At 40.7% G+C, this 15,197-nt stretch overlaps 2 protein-coding genes and 1 pseudogene across 3 annotated transcripts; 2 read left to right on the forward strand and 1 right to left on the reverse strand.

Annotated features, from left to right (window-relative positions):
- Window positions 1-351: 351 nt before the first annotated feature.
- LOC120562800 (trypsin-3) lies at window positions 352-1,766 on the forward strand. The gene is made up of 5 exons (XM_039806700.1): window positions 352-491; window positions 638-794; window positions 960-1,213; window positions 1,311-1,447; window positions 1,537-1,766. Exons 1-5 carry the CDS (start codon window positions 452-454, stop codon window positions 1,684-1,686), a joined length of 738 nt encoding a protein of 245 aa, XP_039662634.1. The 5' UTR covers window positions 352-451; the 3' UTR covers window positions 1,687-1,766.
- Window positions 1,767-4,495: 2,729 nt separating this feature from the next.
- Window positions 4,496-5,832, forward strand: LOC120562802 (annotated as a pseudogene).
- A 1,085-nt stretch (window positions 5,833-6,917) lies between these two features.
- On the reverse strand, window positions 6,918-14,792 carry si:dkeyp-84f3.9 (zinc finger protein 585A). 2 transcript variants are annotated; one of them, XM_039805425.1, is made up of 3 exons: window positions 14,506-14,792; window positions 12,260-12,385; window positions 6,918-11,624 (listed from the first exon to the last, which is right to left on the reverse strand). In XM_039805425.1, exons 2-3 carry the CDS (start codon window positions 12,374-12,376, stop codon window positions 8,181-8,183), a joined length of 3,561 nt encoding a protein of 1,186 aa, XP_039661359.1. In that variant the 5' UTR covers window positions 12,377-12,385; window positions 14,506-14,792; the 3' UTR covers window positions 6,918-8,180. The 2 variants fall into 2 exon arrangements, with proteins under 2 accessions (XP_039661359.1, XP_039661360.1); XM_039805426.1 differs by lacking the exon at window positions 12,260-12,385.
- Window positions 14,793-15,197: the final 405 nt, after the last annotated feature.

Genomic DNA, 15,197 nt, shown 5'->3' on the forward strand with positions numbered 1-15,197 from the left:
TCAAAATATACAATAATATAACACAGACAATTGATGTACATTTCTTTGAAAGCTATTGTTTCTCTATGAACAAGGGGCATCTATTCCGCCTGACTATGATTAAGGAAAATCACAGAGAAAGAAGCAGACATTTAAAATAAAAAAAAATCTTTTGCTTTGAATAACAATAAAAGAGACGAGTAATAGAGTTAGGGAAATATATTTCTCAATAAATACATGAAAACAGGCCCCGTGTTTAATGCATGTGCCTGGCGTGATGGTGCAACCAGAGCTCACATTATCAGTATGTTGACTCTTGTCTCCCAGATGTGTTTTTCTCACAGGTTACTGAACAGAAAGGTGAAAAATGGAAATATGTGTCCTTGGTCCATCAGATAGCAGAGGGACAGAGTGGGTTTAAAAGGGGCTGCAGTGCAGCTGAGCTGACACCGAGGCTGAGACCTACAGCATCATGAAGGCTTTCATTCTTCTGGCTCTGTTCGCAGTGGCATGTAAGTATCAATCTTACTTTTTACTCATTTTTTAAAGTAAATTTGACCATTTTGTGACAGTAATACTGAAGAGCTATTTACTTTAAGATTTCTTTAAAAAAAAAGACTGTCCTGCAAAACATAAAGTCTGGTAAATTCTTCATCAGATGCCGCTCCCATTGAGGATGACAAGATTGTTGGAGGCTACGAGTGCAGAAAGAACTCTGTGGCCTACCAGGTCTCTCTGAACGCTGGCTACCACTTCTGTGGAGGCTCCCTGATCTCCAGCACCTGGGTGGTGTCTGCTGCTCACTGCTACAAGTCGTAAGTGCAGACATTTTACATCCACCCATTAGGTCTACAGTCATACTAAAACCACTTTCAATGATCCATTTTAGCATTATGTTCTTTCAAAATGTAGTAAAATCAGATATACTGAAAATGCAATGTACCAAACCTATAATTTAACCCCCATGCCTCTCTCTGCAGCCGCATCCAGGTGCGTCTCGGTGAGCACAACATTGCTGTCAGTGAGGGCACAGAGCAGTTCATCGACTCTGTCAAAGTCATCCGTCACCCCAGCTACAACAGCAACAACCTGGACAATGACATCATGCTGATCAAGCTGAGCAAGCCCGCCTCCCTGCACAGCTACGTCGGCACCGTGTCCCTGCCCTCCAGCTGTGCCAGCTCTGGCACCCGCTGTCTGATCTCTGGATGGGGCAACACCAGCACCTCTGGGAGTCAGTAACACACTGCACTCACATCTGGAACATATTTTTGGTACATTCTGGAGTATGAATATTTACATGTAGGGCCTATTGTCTGTTTCCTCTCTAGGCAGCTACCCTGATCGTCTGAGGTGCCTGGATGCCCCCATCCTGAGCGACAGCAGCTGCAGGTCCGCCTACCCTGGACAGATCACCTCCAACATGTTCTGTGCTGGATTCCTCGAGGGAGGCAAGGACTCCTGCCAGGTACGAGCTAAAGTTTTTTTTAGAGTGGACACACCAAACTTTAGAGCACCTCTGCTCACATGTTGTCCTTTCTATCTGCGTCCTATCAGGGAGACTCTGGTGGCCCCGTGGTGTGCAACGGTCAGCTGCAGGGTGTGGTGTCCTGGGGTTATGGCTGCGCCCAGAGGAACAAGCCCGGAGTCTACACCAAGGTCTGCAACTACAACACCTGGATTCGCAACACCATGTCCTCCAACTAAAGTCACTTGACTGGAAGGAACATTAAACAGTCTCTTACTATGGTATCTGCTTTGAGAAAATAAACATCAACCTCACTTTCTCTGTTGTTCCCTGTTTTGTGTTGTTAGATGAAAAAAAAATGATTTACCGATTAAATGAATCAGCAATAAGGAAAACAAGATAAAAAGTAATCTCTCTTTAGAAGTGAATAGAAGATATACGTGCAAAATAAATAATCAGAACACCGGCTTTAATATGAAAAATCATAAATCTACGTATCAAAACCAAACAAAATGTAATACTTTTCATAAATATTTAAGAGAAAAAACCTCAAGAAATAAAACAAAAAAAGATATGTAAGTGTTTCTGTACTTTCAAAACTTAAAATTCTGAAAAGGCAGCCTTCACCACTCGCCAGATATACATTCAGGGACTGAACAAAACAGTTTGGTATTAGAGCGATTTTGAGAAAATTATTTTTCAAGATGTCTGACTTTATTTTATATAAATTTATTTTAGGCGTTTTCAATATACAGAAATGAGCATACATACATATACAAACAAACTCGGGACATAGTCCCACATTGGTGTCCTCCCCTTCTCCCTCCCAATACACCCTTCCATGGGACCAAGAGTATAAAAAAACAAAACAAGATCCAATTCTACAGCAGTATATCAATGGACTAGTCAGACAGTTGACTAAAGAGAGCGCTTAGATAACATGAGCTGTTAGAGTTTCAACTCCTTCACATATTCGATGAGGGGAGTCCACACTCTACTGAATGTGTCACAAGAACCTTTCAGTGTATGTCTAATCTTTTGTAGCTGAAGTAAAGATAGCACCTCCTGGATCCATCTCCTGAACGGTGGGCATTTATTAGATTTCCAATTCATTAAGATTACTCTACAAGTTATGAGACTACAGAACGCTACTGCTCTCTTTTGTGTTCTTGTGGTATGTATTTCCGAGGGTGTGACTCCAAATATAGCAGTGAGTGGATTGGGTTTGAGTGATGTGTTGCATAAAGCTAAAAGGCAGTCAAATATGGAGGACCAGAAATCAACTAGGAGGGGCATGACCGGAACATGTGACCCAATGACACAGAGTTTCCGCATCTAGGACAAATAGGATGAACAGATGAGTATATTTTAGCTAGCCTGTCATTGGAGTAGTGTACTCTGTGAAATACCTTGGATTGTATTAGTCCATGCCTTACACATATAGGATTACAATCCAGGATTACAATTTCCAGGTCCCTTTCCCAGGCTTCACCTATTCTAGTGTGATGGAAGATCAATATTATGTATTATATCATACGTCTTAGAGATCAGACCCCTGTTCCATGGATTCAGATTTAATAGGTCATATGCTGTGTCTTTATTTGGCGGCTTGGGGTAAGTAAGGAAATGTTTGGAGGTAAAACTGCGGACTTGGAGATATCTGAAGAAGTGTGACCTTGGGATATTATGATCTCTAACTAGGGCTTCGAAGGGCAGAAAAGAATTCTCATCAAAAAGATCAGCAAAGAAAACCAGTCCATGCCGATGCCAACCAGCGAAATTCTGATCCATCTGTGAAGGCGTGAAAAGGTGGTTAAAGGATAGAGGAGAGAAGCTATTCATCTGATCGAGGTTAAAATGTTTTACGAAATTGTGTCCAGATTCTAATGGAATTAGATACAACGGGGTTAAACAAAAGTCTTACTATTTGTCTGAGTCCAAGATGTCTGACTTAATAAATAAAGGAATGTTTTGACTGCATGTTGCTCAAATCAGTGAAAACATATAACAATTTAAATTAACTCAGCCACCTTGGATGATAAATAATGTGTTCATTTCATCATGCATTGAGTATTTACAACAAAACAATTGTTATCCTGAAATATATAGCCTATGCATGTGTGTTTTCTTCTGATCACCAGCGTGACAAAAGAGGTAATAATAAATATTGTATGGAAAAATATAATTTTACATTAAGATTCAGTTTACATGTCACAACAACATCAACAACTATTTAAAAAAAATCACATGCACTGCAAACAATTCCAGAGAAATATTTTGACCCAAGTATTGTTCCCTCTCAAAAGAAAATAGAGAAATTAACTAAACATGAATACAGCATTGATATATATTGGTGATAGTAATAGCTCAAAAGAAATATTTTGTACATGTTCTATTAGACTGCATTTAAAATAAGCGGTCTGACAATTTTACACTAGTTATAAATCAGGAGAACAAACAAGAGACAGACGGGAAAGTAAATATCTTTAACTGTTAGTGAGTGGAAATATAAACATCATCAATTAAATACTGACAACGTCAATACACTATTTATATGAAAGTTATTGTGCTTTTCTCCAAATTATGGTATCTTGTGCACCCACTTGAAAACACATTTTTTCACACTGGCATATCCAACATGATCACCACTCATCTGTACTTAGTAATGTTCTGTATGTTTTTACTATTATTATTACCATTTTATTGTCTTGTAAGGGGATCTTGAGTGTCCAGAAAGGCGCCCATAAATAAAATGTATTATTATTATCATTATTATTATGTATGGTAGTAATGCAGTATACCTCCATTACACAGATAAAGAGGCATTGTAAGGCTAAAAGTAAAATGCAACACAATTTCCTTTAAATTTCTAAAGTAATTTCAAACAAATTAATAAGTTTATATCTCTCATAAACTCAATGTTCGTAACAGGGGTGCAACCAGAGCTCACATTATCAGTATGTTGACTCTTGTCTCCCAGATGTGTTTTTCTCACAGGTTACTGAACAGAAAGGTGAAAAATGGAAATATGTGTCCTTGGTCCATCAGATAGCAGAGGGACAGAGTGGGTTTAAAAGGGGCTGTAGTGCAGATGAGCTGACACCGAGGCTGAGACTTACAGCATCATGAAGGCTTTCATTCTTCTGGCTCTGTTCGCAGTGGCATGTAAGTATCAATCTTACTTTTTCACTCATTTTTTTAAATAATTTTGACCATGTTGTGACAGTAATACTGAAGAGCTATTTACTTTAAGAGTTCTTAAAAAAAAAAGACTGCCTTGCAAAACATAACGTCTGGTAAATTCTTCATCAGATGCCGCTCCCATTGAGGATGACAAGATTGTTGGAGGCTACGAGTGCAGAAAGAACTCTGTGGCCTACCAGGTCTCTCTGAACGCTGGCTACCACTTCTGTGGAGGCTCCCTGATCTCCAGCACCTGGGTGGTGTCTGCTGCTCACTGCTACAAGTCGTAAGTGCAGACATTTTACATCCACCCATTAGGTCTACAGTCATACTAAAACCACTTTCAATGATCCACTTTAGAGATACTGACAATGCAATGTCAGATTCCTAACCTATAATTTAACCCCCATGCCTCTCTCTGCAGCCGCATCCAGGTGCGTCTCGGTGAGCACAACATTGCTGTCAGTGAGGGCACAGAGCAGTTCATCGACTCTGTCAAAGTCATCCGTCACCCCAGCTACAACAGCAACAACCTGGACAATGACATCATGCTGATCAAGCTGAGCAAGCCCGCCTCCCCTGCACAGTTACTGCCGGCACGCGGTCCCTGCCCTCCAGCTGTGCCAGCTCTGGCACCCGCTGTCTGATCTCTGGATGGGGCAACACCAGCGCCTCTGGGAGTCAGTAACACACTGCACTCACATCTGGAACATATTTTTGGTACATTCTGGAGTATGAATATTTACATGTAGGGCCTATTGTCTGTTTCCTCTCTAGGCAGCTACCCTGATCGTCTGAGGTGCCTGGATGCCCCCATCCTGAGCGACAGCAGCTGCAGGTCCGCCTACCCTGGACAGATCACCTCCAACATGTTCTGTGCTGGATTCCTCGAGGGAGGCAAGGACTCCTGCCAGGTACGAGCTAAAGTTTTTTTTAAGTGGACACACCAAACTTTAGAGCACCTCTGCTCACATGTTGTCCTTTCTATCTGCGTCCTATCAGGGAGACTCTGGTGGCCCCGTGGTGTGCAACGGTCAGCTGCAGGGTGTGGTGTCCTGGGGTTATGGCTGCGCCCAGAGGAACAAGCCCGGAGTCTACACCAAGGTCTGCAACTACAACACCTGGATTCGCAACACCATGTCCTCCAACTAAAGTCACTTGACTGTCATTTGTTGTAAAAAACTGTATATCCCTTTAATAAAAAATCAAAGATACATCATGTATTTGACTACATATTGTATTCAAACTCATCACTTTGGACTATTAAAAAATGCTGCAACCAATTTTTAATTGACTTTCACAAACCCCAACCCCAGATGTTTAACACAACAGGTAACAATCTGTATTTGCCATGATTTATGTAATGTAGTGTAATTTTATTTAAACCGGGACAGTGTACAATTAAACATTAACCTTGTATAAGAACAAGGAGAGATGCATTGTACCAGGTTGTACTACGTACTATTTTCCACCTGTAGTCCCTGGGCAGATAGGAAAACAATAAATATTCAATGCAAGTGAAGAACAAAACATCAGAATATACTTTACAAACACATTCACACCTAATTTAGAACAATACACAACTATTTGCTAAATTGCATCAATCAAATTCATTCCCACAACCTAAAACCAATCCATCCACCCATTCCCATATATGTGTAAAGTGTGCAATCAAAATCCTAAGCCCTCCCATTAACCACACATACACACGCACGCACACACGCATACACACTATCTAATTCATAGATGTGTACAAGCTGTGTTGGGAGAGTATTCCACTGACTTACGGCCACAAAAGAAAAAAATGATTTGCCAAACGGAGTTGTAACTCTCCTCTAGTAGCTGACCGAGTGGCTCGTGTTTTTTCCGGGTTGAAGGTAACACATTTCTTTTAAAGGAGGAGAAGCAGCATTATGGATGATTTTAAAGAGTAAACAAACATTCAAATGCATTATCAAATTTTCTAACTTTAAAATACCGTACTTGGTGAGTATTTGACAGTGGTGATATTAACGTGTTCTTTTGTCATGGATCTTAAGGGCCGTTTTAAATAACGATTCAAGTGGCCTTAAGGCTGTTTTACCTGCCTGAGACCAACTTGTCATGCAGTACAAAAAATGGGGACGATTCATCCAATCAAGAATAATTCATAATGTTGATTCACAAGCTACTTCTCCTGTCAATCAATATTAAAATAATATTTAGGATCCAAGGATCTCATGGTTATAATAAACGTAGAATAAGGATATGTAGATTCTAAACTAAAAATGACAGACATGATCGCATATCAATACAAAAATGACCTTTATTGGTTTTAGGACCAACTATGGCATTAAATAATATTCAACAAAGCAGAGTGTCCATCCGGGAAACATCTTTTGTAATGTGCTTTTCATGATTCAAACAAAACTCAAGCCTGACACTGAAGCACGTAATGTAGTTTTTCAAAGGCAGTAAAAAGTAATGAATGATCCACAGCACTCCCGTCGCACATGGTTTCAGGTGTGGAATGTGCGTTTGTTAGTGTATTTTCTAGAAAATGTAGCATCTCTTGATTTCAGCCATCATGTTACAAGTCCACAATAGAACAAATTATTTAACAAACATGTGCATGAGTAAAGCTGATATTCACTTTCAATGAAAATACAAAATGCTGATACATGTCATGGTGGAGACCAGAACATAACTTTTTTTTTTTTTAATCCATAAACATCACTTAAACAATTTGAGTAACACTTTCACTTGTAGAAGTCAAAAGCGAGCTGCGTGATTTAAAATGTGCACGTTTGATATTAAATTCACAGTGGTCACAAAGTGAATGCATGTGATGAGCGGTTTGAAATTTGTAAAACTATACAGCTTCTATTCAATAAGTGGTGGTTCTATTAATTGACGATGTCTTAGAAAATAAAAAATGAAAGAAGTTCTTAGTCAGGTCTGCCAAACAAAATTTCCATAGCAATAAGGAGTTCAGAAATGACTTCAGTGTGACGTTTACCCCTCTGATCAGTGCAGGGAACTTTTCCAAGTTATGAATTAAAGATACCAGGAGGTTGCAGGGCAACAACAATAAGGAAGGGGTTAAAATGTTTCAGTGGTTATGAATGGAAATGAATGTTTTCCATAATCATCCATTTACATTGAGTACGAGTTCTGTTTTCAAATGCTTATTTTGCTGAAATCCCAGGGCTGCTTCTGGCGTCTTTCTGACATGTTCTCATTTGTCGGCATCTCTTCGGTTCTTTTTGATGGGACAGAAATGTAATTCGAGAAACTAAAGAAAGGCTAGTCACTAGCCTAGTGACTTCTACCTGAAGATTCCTGATGCACTACATGAAAACAGAAAGTGTCCCTTTTATTTTGTACATTTAGTGTGTATATTTCAGGCATGACAGGCTTACTACATGATTATAAACAAATCTTCCAAATCCTTTTTGATGCATTTCATTTCCCATAACTTTACCAGGTGTGTAACTGACAATGTATCTACATTTTATAATCTAGGACTACCTGACCCCCCTGAATTGGCAACGAACCTCCGTTTAGGTTATTACAACTGGCCTCTAGCATGCTGCAAATAATGATGATAAAGGTCTGAAATGGCAGCATATGCATCACCACACACAGCACACTTAACACCATTTGCAGACCCTTCATTTGACATTCTGGCACTCACTTGTCTTTTCACAGTTCTCAAAGGAGTAAAAGGTTTTCCAGGTGCATTTTCATCTATTCTGTCTTGACTGGTTTCTCTATCTTGGATCAAATGTGTGCTGCTGGGATGCTGGGAAGTTTTACCCAAATCAAGCCCCTTACTCTGGACAAAGGAAAACATGGGTGTTAGAGGCGACTCTGGAGTTACTGGGTCTGGACATGTGGATAAGGGGCCCAGAGGAGAGAGGTCTTCCTCTGGATCTGTACATAATTCCGCTATGTGGTTGTTCGTGGGAGGGCTAAACATTTTCTTGTTTGACTGTGTAGCATGATCATCCGTAGATATATCGAAATCTGAGTCCTTGTGCGTTGAGGAATGGCAAAGCTGGTGACTGAACAGCAAATCTAGAGTCTGAAAGCTGCACCTGCACTGCTCACATTTATAAGGCAGAAACACTTTTTTGGGCCTGACCTGAATCCACTGGAACTCTGGGTGCTCGTTCATGTGTTTTTTATACGGCTCCACGAACCGAAAACCTTGCCCGCACTGAGGGCAAGTGAAGCGGCCGCGTCTCTGTCGGTGGGTTCTCTGATGGTGCCACAGTTTTTTCCAGTTTTCTAGAGTCTTGCCGCAACAGCCACAGGTGTAACTTTGACCCGGGGCATGGGTGAGCATGTGGGCTCGGAGTCTGCCCATGTGTCTGAACAGTCGGCCACAGCTTGGACATAAATATTTCCTGGGGTCTGAGCGGTTATCTAGTTTGTTTAACTTTGACACAATGTGTGAGAGATGGTGAGCCGGTATGACTGTTGACTGGAACGGTTTCTTTAAGTTAGCGAAGCGTTTCTTGTGGCTGGTCTGTGATGGTTTTTTCTGCGTTTCGCAATTTGCTCCTGTGAGAGGAGAAGCTGGATTGTGTCCAGATGAACACCTAAGTGCAGGCACTGTGTACTGTATTAACGACATGGTCTCTTCCTCTTTTATTGCAGAGCCGGAGGCCTTATCCTCTCCGCTGCACTGACTGCGATGGGTGCTAAACTCAGACAGCACACCAAACAGCTTGTCACAATACAAGCAGCGATACAGCTTTGCGCCGGTGTGGGCTCTCATGTGGCTGTTGAACTCCTGCAGATGGTCAAAAACATTCTTGCAGATGTGGCACGTGTACGTTAGTGAAGGCTTTACACGTCGGTTGGGTTGTAAATCGTCACCGGTTCCCGAAGGTCTACAACTGTGATTTTTTGCATTGCTATAATGAGTGAATGATTTGTCACAGCGTGTGCAGTTGTAGCGCTTTACCGACCAGTGGGTTAGCTCGTGAACACGGAGGAAATAGGCCTGACCGAAAGCTTTGCCACATATATCACACTTATAGGGCTTCTCTCCAGTGTGGACACGCACGTGTCTTATGAGGGCAGACTGAAACGGGAATGTTTTACCACAGTACTGGCACACTTTTCTTTCTCTCTTTACTGGGGAAACTGGTCTACGAAGGTCCTGACTGTTCTCATGGTCGCTCCCTCTACTGTGTTTTTCCGATTTGCTGTTCTCAGAGTCCTGGTCCAGCACGTGTGCGTGTATCTTCATATGAGAGGCATATTCCGAGCAAGAGAATTTGATCTTGCAATATGGACATTTTTTATATATGTTGCCCTTTTTGTGCGTCTTGAGATGAAGATTTAAGTTGGAATTTTTGCTAAAACCTCTGCCACATTCAGGGCATTTGAAAGGTCGTTCTCCCGTATGAACGCGTTGATGGATGATGAACTGAGAGAGAAATTTAAAGGTTTGACTACAATAACCACACTGCAACAGAGTTTTCCCCCCTTTTTTAGTGTAGCTGAAATTTGAGCAGGCCTCCCTATCCCCGTCACCGCAGTCTGTGTTTTGTTCAATGTCATTGCTGCCTTCAAGTTGCTCTCTCTGTAACAAAACATTACCTTTCCTCCTCCTTCTCTTGCCCCCTTTCTTGCGCCTGAAAGTACTTCGCTGACTGTTTGAAGCCCCAGCTTTAACTGAAGTGTTGGCATTGCTTTGTGAAGTAGGACTAGTTGACTCTGACCCAGGATTTAAATGATCCAGCTCCATCTCAATATTCTCAGCTTTCACAGCAGGGGGGAACCCAACAGGCTTAGGTGACAGTTCAGAGAAGGTTATGACATCTGTGCTAGAGGGCTCCGTATTCTGCAGGTTTGCATTCTTTGGGGATTCAAGACTGCCTTTTGATTGCGACTCCCCGCTGCCATTCGTGTCAGCTGACTGTTTTATTTCGGGGTTATAACACTCTGTAGGAATTACCAAGTTTAGACTGTTCAAACCCTCCGAAGTATTAACGTGTCCTTCTTGAGACTGCGGGGAGAGTTGAGAGCTCTTTCCATCTGAATCAGTCTCTTGTTTGTCAGCGTTAAATTCCATCTGTTTATCGGTCTCTGCTCTCTCCCCGCAGCCTGCGTCGTTGCTTAATAGTGATGAGGCATCCTGGGAAACATCAAGTCGGGACACTTTAGCAGGAACTTGCTGATAAGCCAGTTTAGCGCTTCTTCTTTTAATACCTTGAAAGTTTAATGTATTACTGCTTTCTGTAGGAGTCACTTCAGTCTGCTTGGGGTGGACCTTGCTATCAGAGTCAGGCTTTCCATCTGGTGTTGAAGGGCGTTCACCTCTACTCCTTAGTCTCCGTGCAGGACCGCTGACATTATTAGCATTAGCAGAGGCAGCAGGAGCTCTGGCAGCAGCAGCCTCAGCAACCATAGCTTTAAAAGCTGCAATTTGTGCTTTATTTGGCCTTCCTCTTTTTCTTTTTGGCAGCACAGGGACACTGTCTCCTACTTTACCATCAGAGACAGTATGAGGACCAGACTTCTCATTATGGGGTGTATTATTGATTAATGGAACGTCTACAGTGTTAGGCACATCATCTCGGTTGTGGTTCTCTAAGCATGTTGGCAAAGGTATTGTCGTGCTGATCTCCTTATGTTGAACTGCATCAAAACCAGCAGAATCTGGGTCTTTTTTGTCTTTAGTCAACAAGTGTTTTCTTTTACGTGGGCGCCCGGGTCTCCTGCGGACCGCCACAGGCTGTCCATGGCTGTCTGTTGTAGAGCTGCACACGCTTGCAGAGGTCATTTGACATTTTGCTTCCATCCCTGCCTGAGAGGATTTGTGCCCACTGGGTTGACAATTTGTTCCGCCTACTGTTTCAGAGTTAACACGGCCATGGGACTCCACGTGCCCCGATGAGTGGGATTCAGGTGCAGGTTCAGTCGGTTCTGTTGCTTTCATTTCCTCTCCCCAACTGGAGTCCAGGTCTTCTTCACTGCATCTCCTGTCTTCAGGTATCTGTTTGGGGGGGGGGGGGGGGGGAAACTGCATTTGTCACAAATGTAGTGATGGCATAGTTGCACAAGTTTCCTAAAATAGTATAAAAATAAAGACGGTAAAAAACTCAAAATAAAACCCGGTTATAATCGCAAATGTTTATGCCATATAATTTGTTCTATGGTGTAATGTCTATATGTAGTCTATGCAGTTAAATCCTAAAACAGTCAGGTGTGCAGTAGAAGACCACATGCTAATGAAAATGCATGCAAAATTAGAAAATAACATCTTGAAAAATAAATATATCTCTCAACACAGAATCAAAATTTCATAAATCTGAATATTTGTTTATTTCCAGCCTTTAGGATCTGCCCTCCCTTTTATTTGGATGCCATAGGACCAACATAAACACAACACAATGATTCACTGCACACTTAAACAGTGTCCATGTCTATGTACACTATATATCCAAAAGCATTACAAAACAAAGGAACAGAACGATAGTCCCTAAATAAGCAATCAGGATTAAAAGGTTTTTATACAGAAAATGCATCAAAATTCCATTAGCAGGTTACTCCAGAAATTGTGCTGTGTATACTGTAATAGACAGCATAATTTTTGGGGCGATATGTCTATTTGTCTCTCGCACTAACTACCTGCTTGCGGTCCAAAGGGGCATGAACGGAATTGCAAGGATGCGATGCCACAGAAGTTAACTCAGAGGCTGTATTTTGGTCACTGCTTCCTGTGCTGAAGGACATTTTACTCCCCATGTCAAGAGTCTGTGGATTAAACAGTGACAATGAGGCTGTAACTCATAAAAACAGTAGCATGTATTCCTACAGCAATCAAGTCACAAAACCTATAACACACTGGCTCGCTTATTATTATTATTATTATTATTATTGCTGGCTCTTACAGTTGTGCAAATACTGCATGCTATGCCCATTGGCTCCTATAACTTAGAAGTGGCTTGCACGATCGGAAAGTGTTAATATTAATTGCAGGTATATAAAGATTAAATATGTTATATTACTCCATTATTTAAAAAAAATGCCTTTTCACTGGCTGTAATATTATATTCAGTAGTTTTATTTCATAGGCGATTATTTCTAATATGTTGACTTCAAGGTTTTCTATGTGTAACACCTATTGAGCCTGTTTTTCATTGGGTTCTGGACATTTGCAGGTTACAGCTTGAAATTATTTCATCTTGTTCTGTGTCTAGACAAAATATAAATCTTAGTTTCTTAGCTCAATACATATGGCTTCTTCTTCAAGGCTAATCTTCTTAATTGTATTACTGTAAAACATTCAGCAACAATTATTTACATGAACATATATAGCAAACTATCCTTAGGGTTTCTTGGATGTTTAGTAAAAATTTCAACTCAGTACAGTGAAAAATAAAAAAAATTGGAATACTCATAGGTCTACAGAAAACCACGAGGGGGCAATCTTCAAAAATACACACTAAAAAGGTATTTGTAAAATCCATGAAATGAACTGGGAAGTTCTGAATTCTGCCATTGAATGAGTCTAATGTGACACAAATATTTCTCTTCAGCAATTCAAGCACAGGTGTCTTCAGCGAACTGTGATGCAAACCTGCACCAAAGAGAAGCCTGCTGTAAGCAATCACTGTGCAGATTTATGCTCGATTAACATGCGTTGCGTTGGCAGACTTTAAAGTTTTCCACAAAAAAACAGAATACTTTGTAAGTGATTGCCAAATCAAAAACCTGTCTGGAAAGATTGCCACGTAGCAGATTTGTGAATCATTATATAGAAAATTGTTGCGTTGGGAAAATATTTCCTATTTTTCATAGCCTGAGGTGTAAAGTAACTCAGAACATTTACTCAAGTCCTCTACTTCAATACATTTCTGAGGTGGTACTTTGAGTACTTCCACTTCAGGTTACCAAATGCTTCACTACATTTCAGAGAAGGAATATTGTACTTTCCTCTACTACTTTTACATGAATTACAGTTAGCAGATTAACATTTTTCATTATAAATCACGATGCATCATTACTGAATAATCTGCCCAACTGTTTATTAACTATATAAAATGAGCTCCATCTACAACAATGAAATGCTCCTTACACATTAAGGCATCAGGAATAATAAAAGCCAAAGTAAAATAGCACTTAAGAAAAGGGGTATTCTGAATACTTGCACTTTTGGACCATTTTGCTTATAATAATTCTGTAACTTTACTTCAGAGTTTATCTTGTAACGGATTACTTTTACATAACAATGCTGCTTATTTTACTCAAGTAAAGCATGTGAATATTTTACCCATCTTTCTTCATAACAGACCACACATTACGTTACTTTAAAGCTAGTGTGGCACTTCTGAACCTGGGGTTCATACTAACACTCATAGTATGGTGTTTGAGTTTGCAAAGCTTTAGATTTATGTATGGATTTGATATGCACTAGTAACGTTAATGTTGGGTCTAGAATAGACAGTGGTTGCTATACACATTTCATCTAATGTAACGTTAATGACAGATGGATTTTGATCGTGATTACCAATATTCACACATAAACCCACTGAGAGATAACCGTGTCCTAACGGGTCACTTAACATGCATTTTATACACATATGACCAAACAGTCAGCTTTAGAATCCGGCTAACGATATCAGTTATCATCAGTTGTCAAAAGCTAACGTTACCGTTTTTAACAGCATGGCTAACAATATAGGCGTTATCTTGTGGTAGGCCACATTGCTAGCTCCGGTTAATTAGCGTTACAGGCCACACGAACCGAACCGTTAACTACGATGTCAGCTCATGTGACTTTCTTTGTAGTCAATAACGCTTATGTAGGAGTCGGACATTTCTCAATACCAGTTACCAAACGTGATGGGTGGTAGTAAACACAAACTGCTTGCCTGCGTGGGAGAGAGTCAAGGCTGGTCTCTGCGTAGCCATTACCTGACCGTTGATCAACTAACGGCACCTAGCTAGCACTTGCTAGCTCAAAGCATGCATGTGCTTTGTCGTTAGGTGGCTGTTTGGCACTTTTTATAAGCATGCATTGGTCTGGGAGCTGATCTGTTAATGTAGAAGTGGCTTTCTCTCCTTTTCAGAGCTGTTTGCAGCAGTGAGCCACCCGATATCCACGCACAAAGCAACCCGAAAAAGTGTCAATCACGGTGAGCGTACACAGGGTGGATACTTCAGGTGGTGTCGGAAATTTGGGAATTATTATTTGTTTTGCACAAGTTACTTCAAAAGTGGCAAACACGAAATAAAAGTCGGTAGTGTTTGGTCATACGTGTATTGGTGAGATATCACGTTTAAGGACGGGACGCTTATAAGCTGGAAAAAGTATGCACACCAGCATCATTAATTTGGCAGGTAGTAGTGACGTGCCTAACTTCTCCTAGTTCAGTGCCACATCTGCAATATCACCCTTTCCCCAACGAGTTTTGTATGTTGTTTTTTTTTTTTGTCAAAAAAAATAAAAAATTAAATCTGCAATATCACCCACCCAAATGTATTTATGTGGCGTTGCTTTGTTTATTCTACAATAAGGTGCATAGTTTTCGATGCTTACATAAGGTGTTGCGATTACAAGCAC

Source organism: Perca fluviatilis, chromosome 7 (assembly GCF_010015445.1).
Source record: "Perca fluviatilis chromosome 7, GENO_Pfluv_1.0, whole genome shotgun sequence".
In the NCBI taxonomy this organism is placed as follows: Eukaryota; Metazoa; Chordata; class Actinopteri; order Perciformes; family Percidae; genus Perca; species Perca fluviatilis.

Coding starts and splice junctions, on each gene's coding strand:
- LOC120562800 (XM_039806700.1), top strand. CDS start 452: ATGAAGGCTTTCATTCTTCTGGCTCTGTTCGCAGTGGCAT. Junction 492..637: donor GGCTCTGTTCGCAGTGGCAT/GTAAGTATCAAT, acceptor ATTCTTCATCAG/ATGCCGCTCCCATTGAGGAT. Junction 1,214..1,310: donor CAACACCAGCACCTCTGGGA/GTCAGTAACACA, acceptor TTTCCTCTCTAG/GCAGCTACCCTGATCGTCTG.
- si:dkeyp-84f3.9 (XM_039805425.1), bottom strand. CDS start 12,376: ATGGGGAGTAAAATGTCCTTCAGCACAGGAAGCAGTGACCAAAATACA. Junction 11,625..12,259: donor CCCCTTTGGACCGCAAGCAG/GTAGTTAGTGCG, acceptor CCCCCCAAACAG/ATACCTGAAGACAGGAGATG.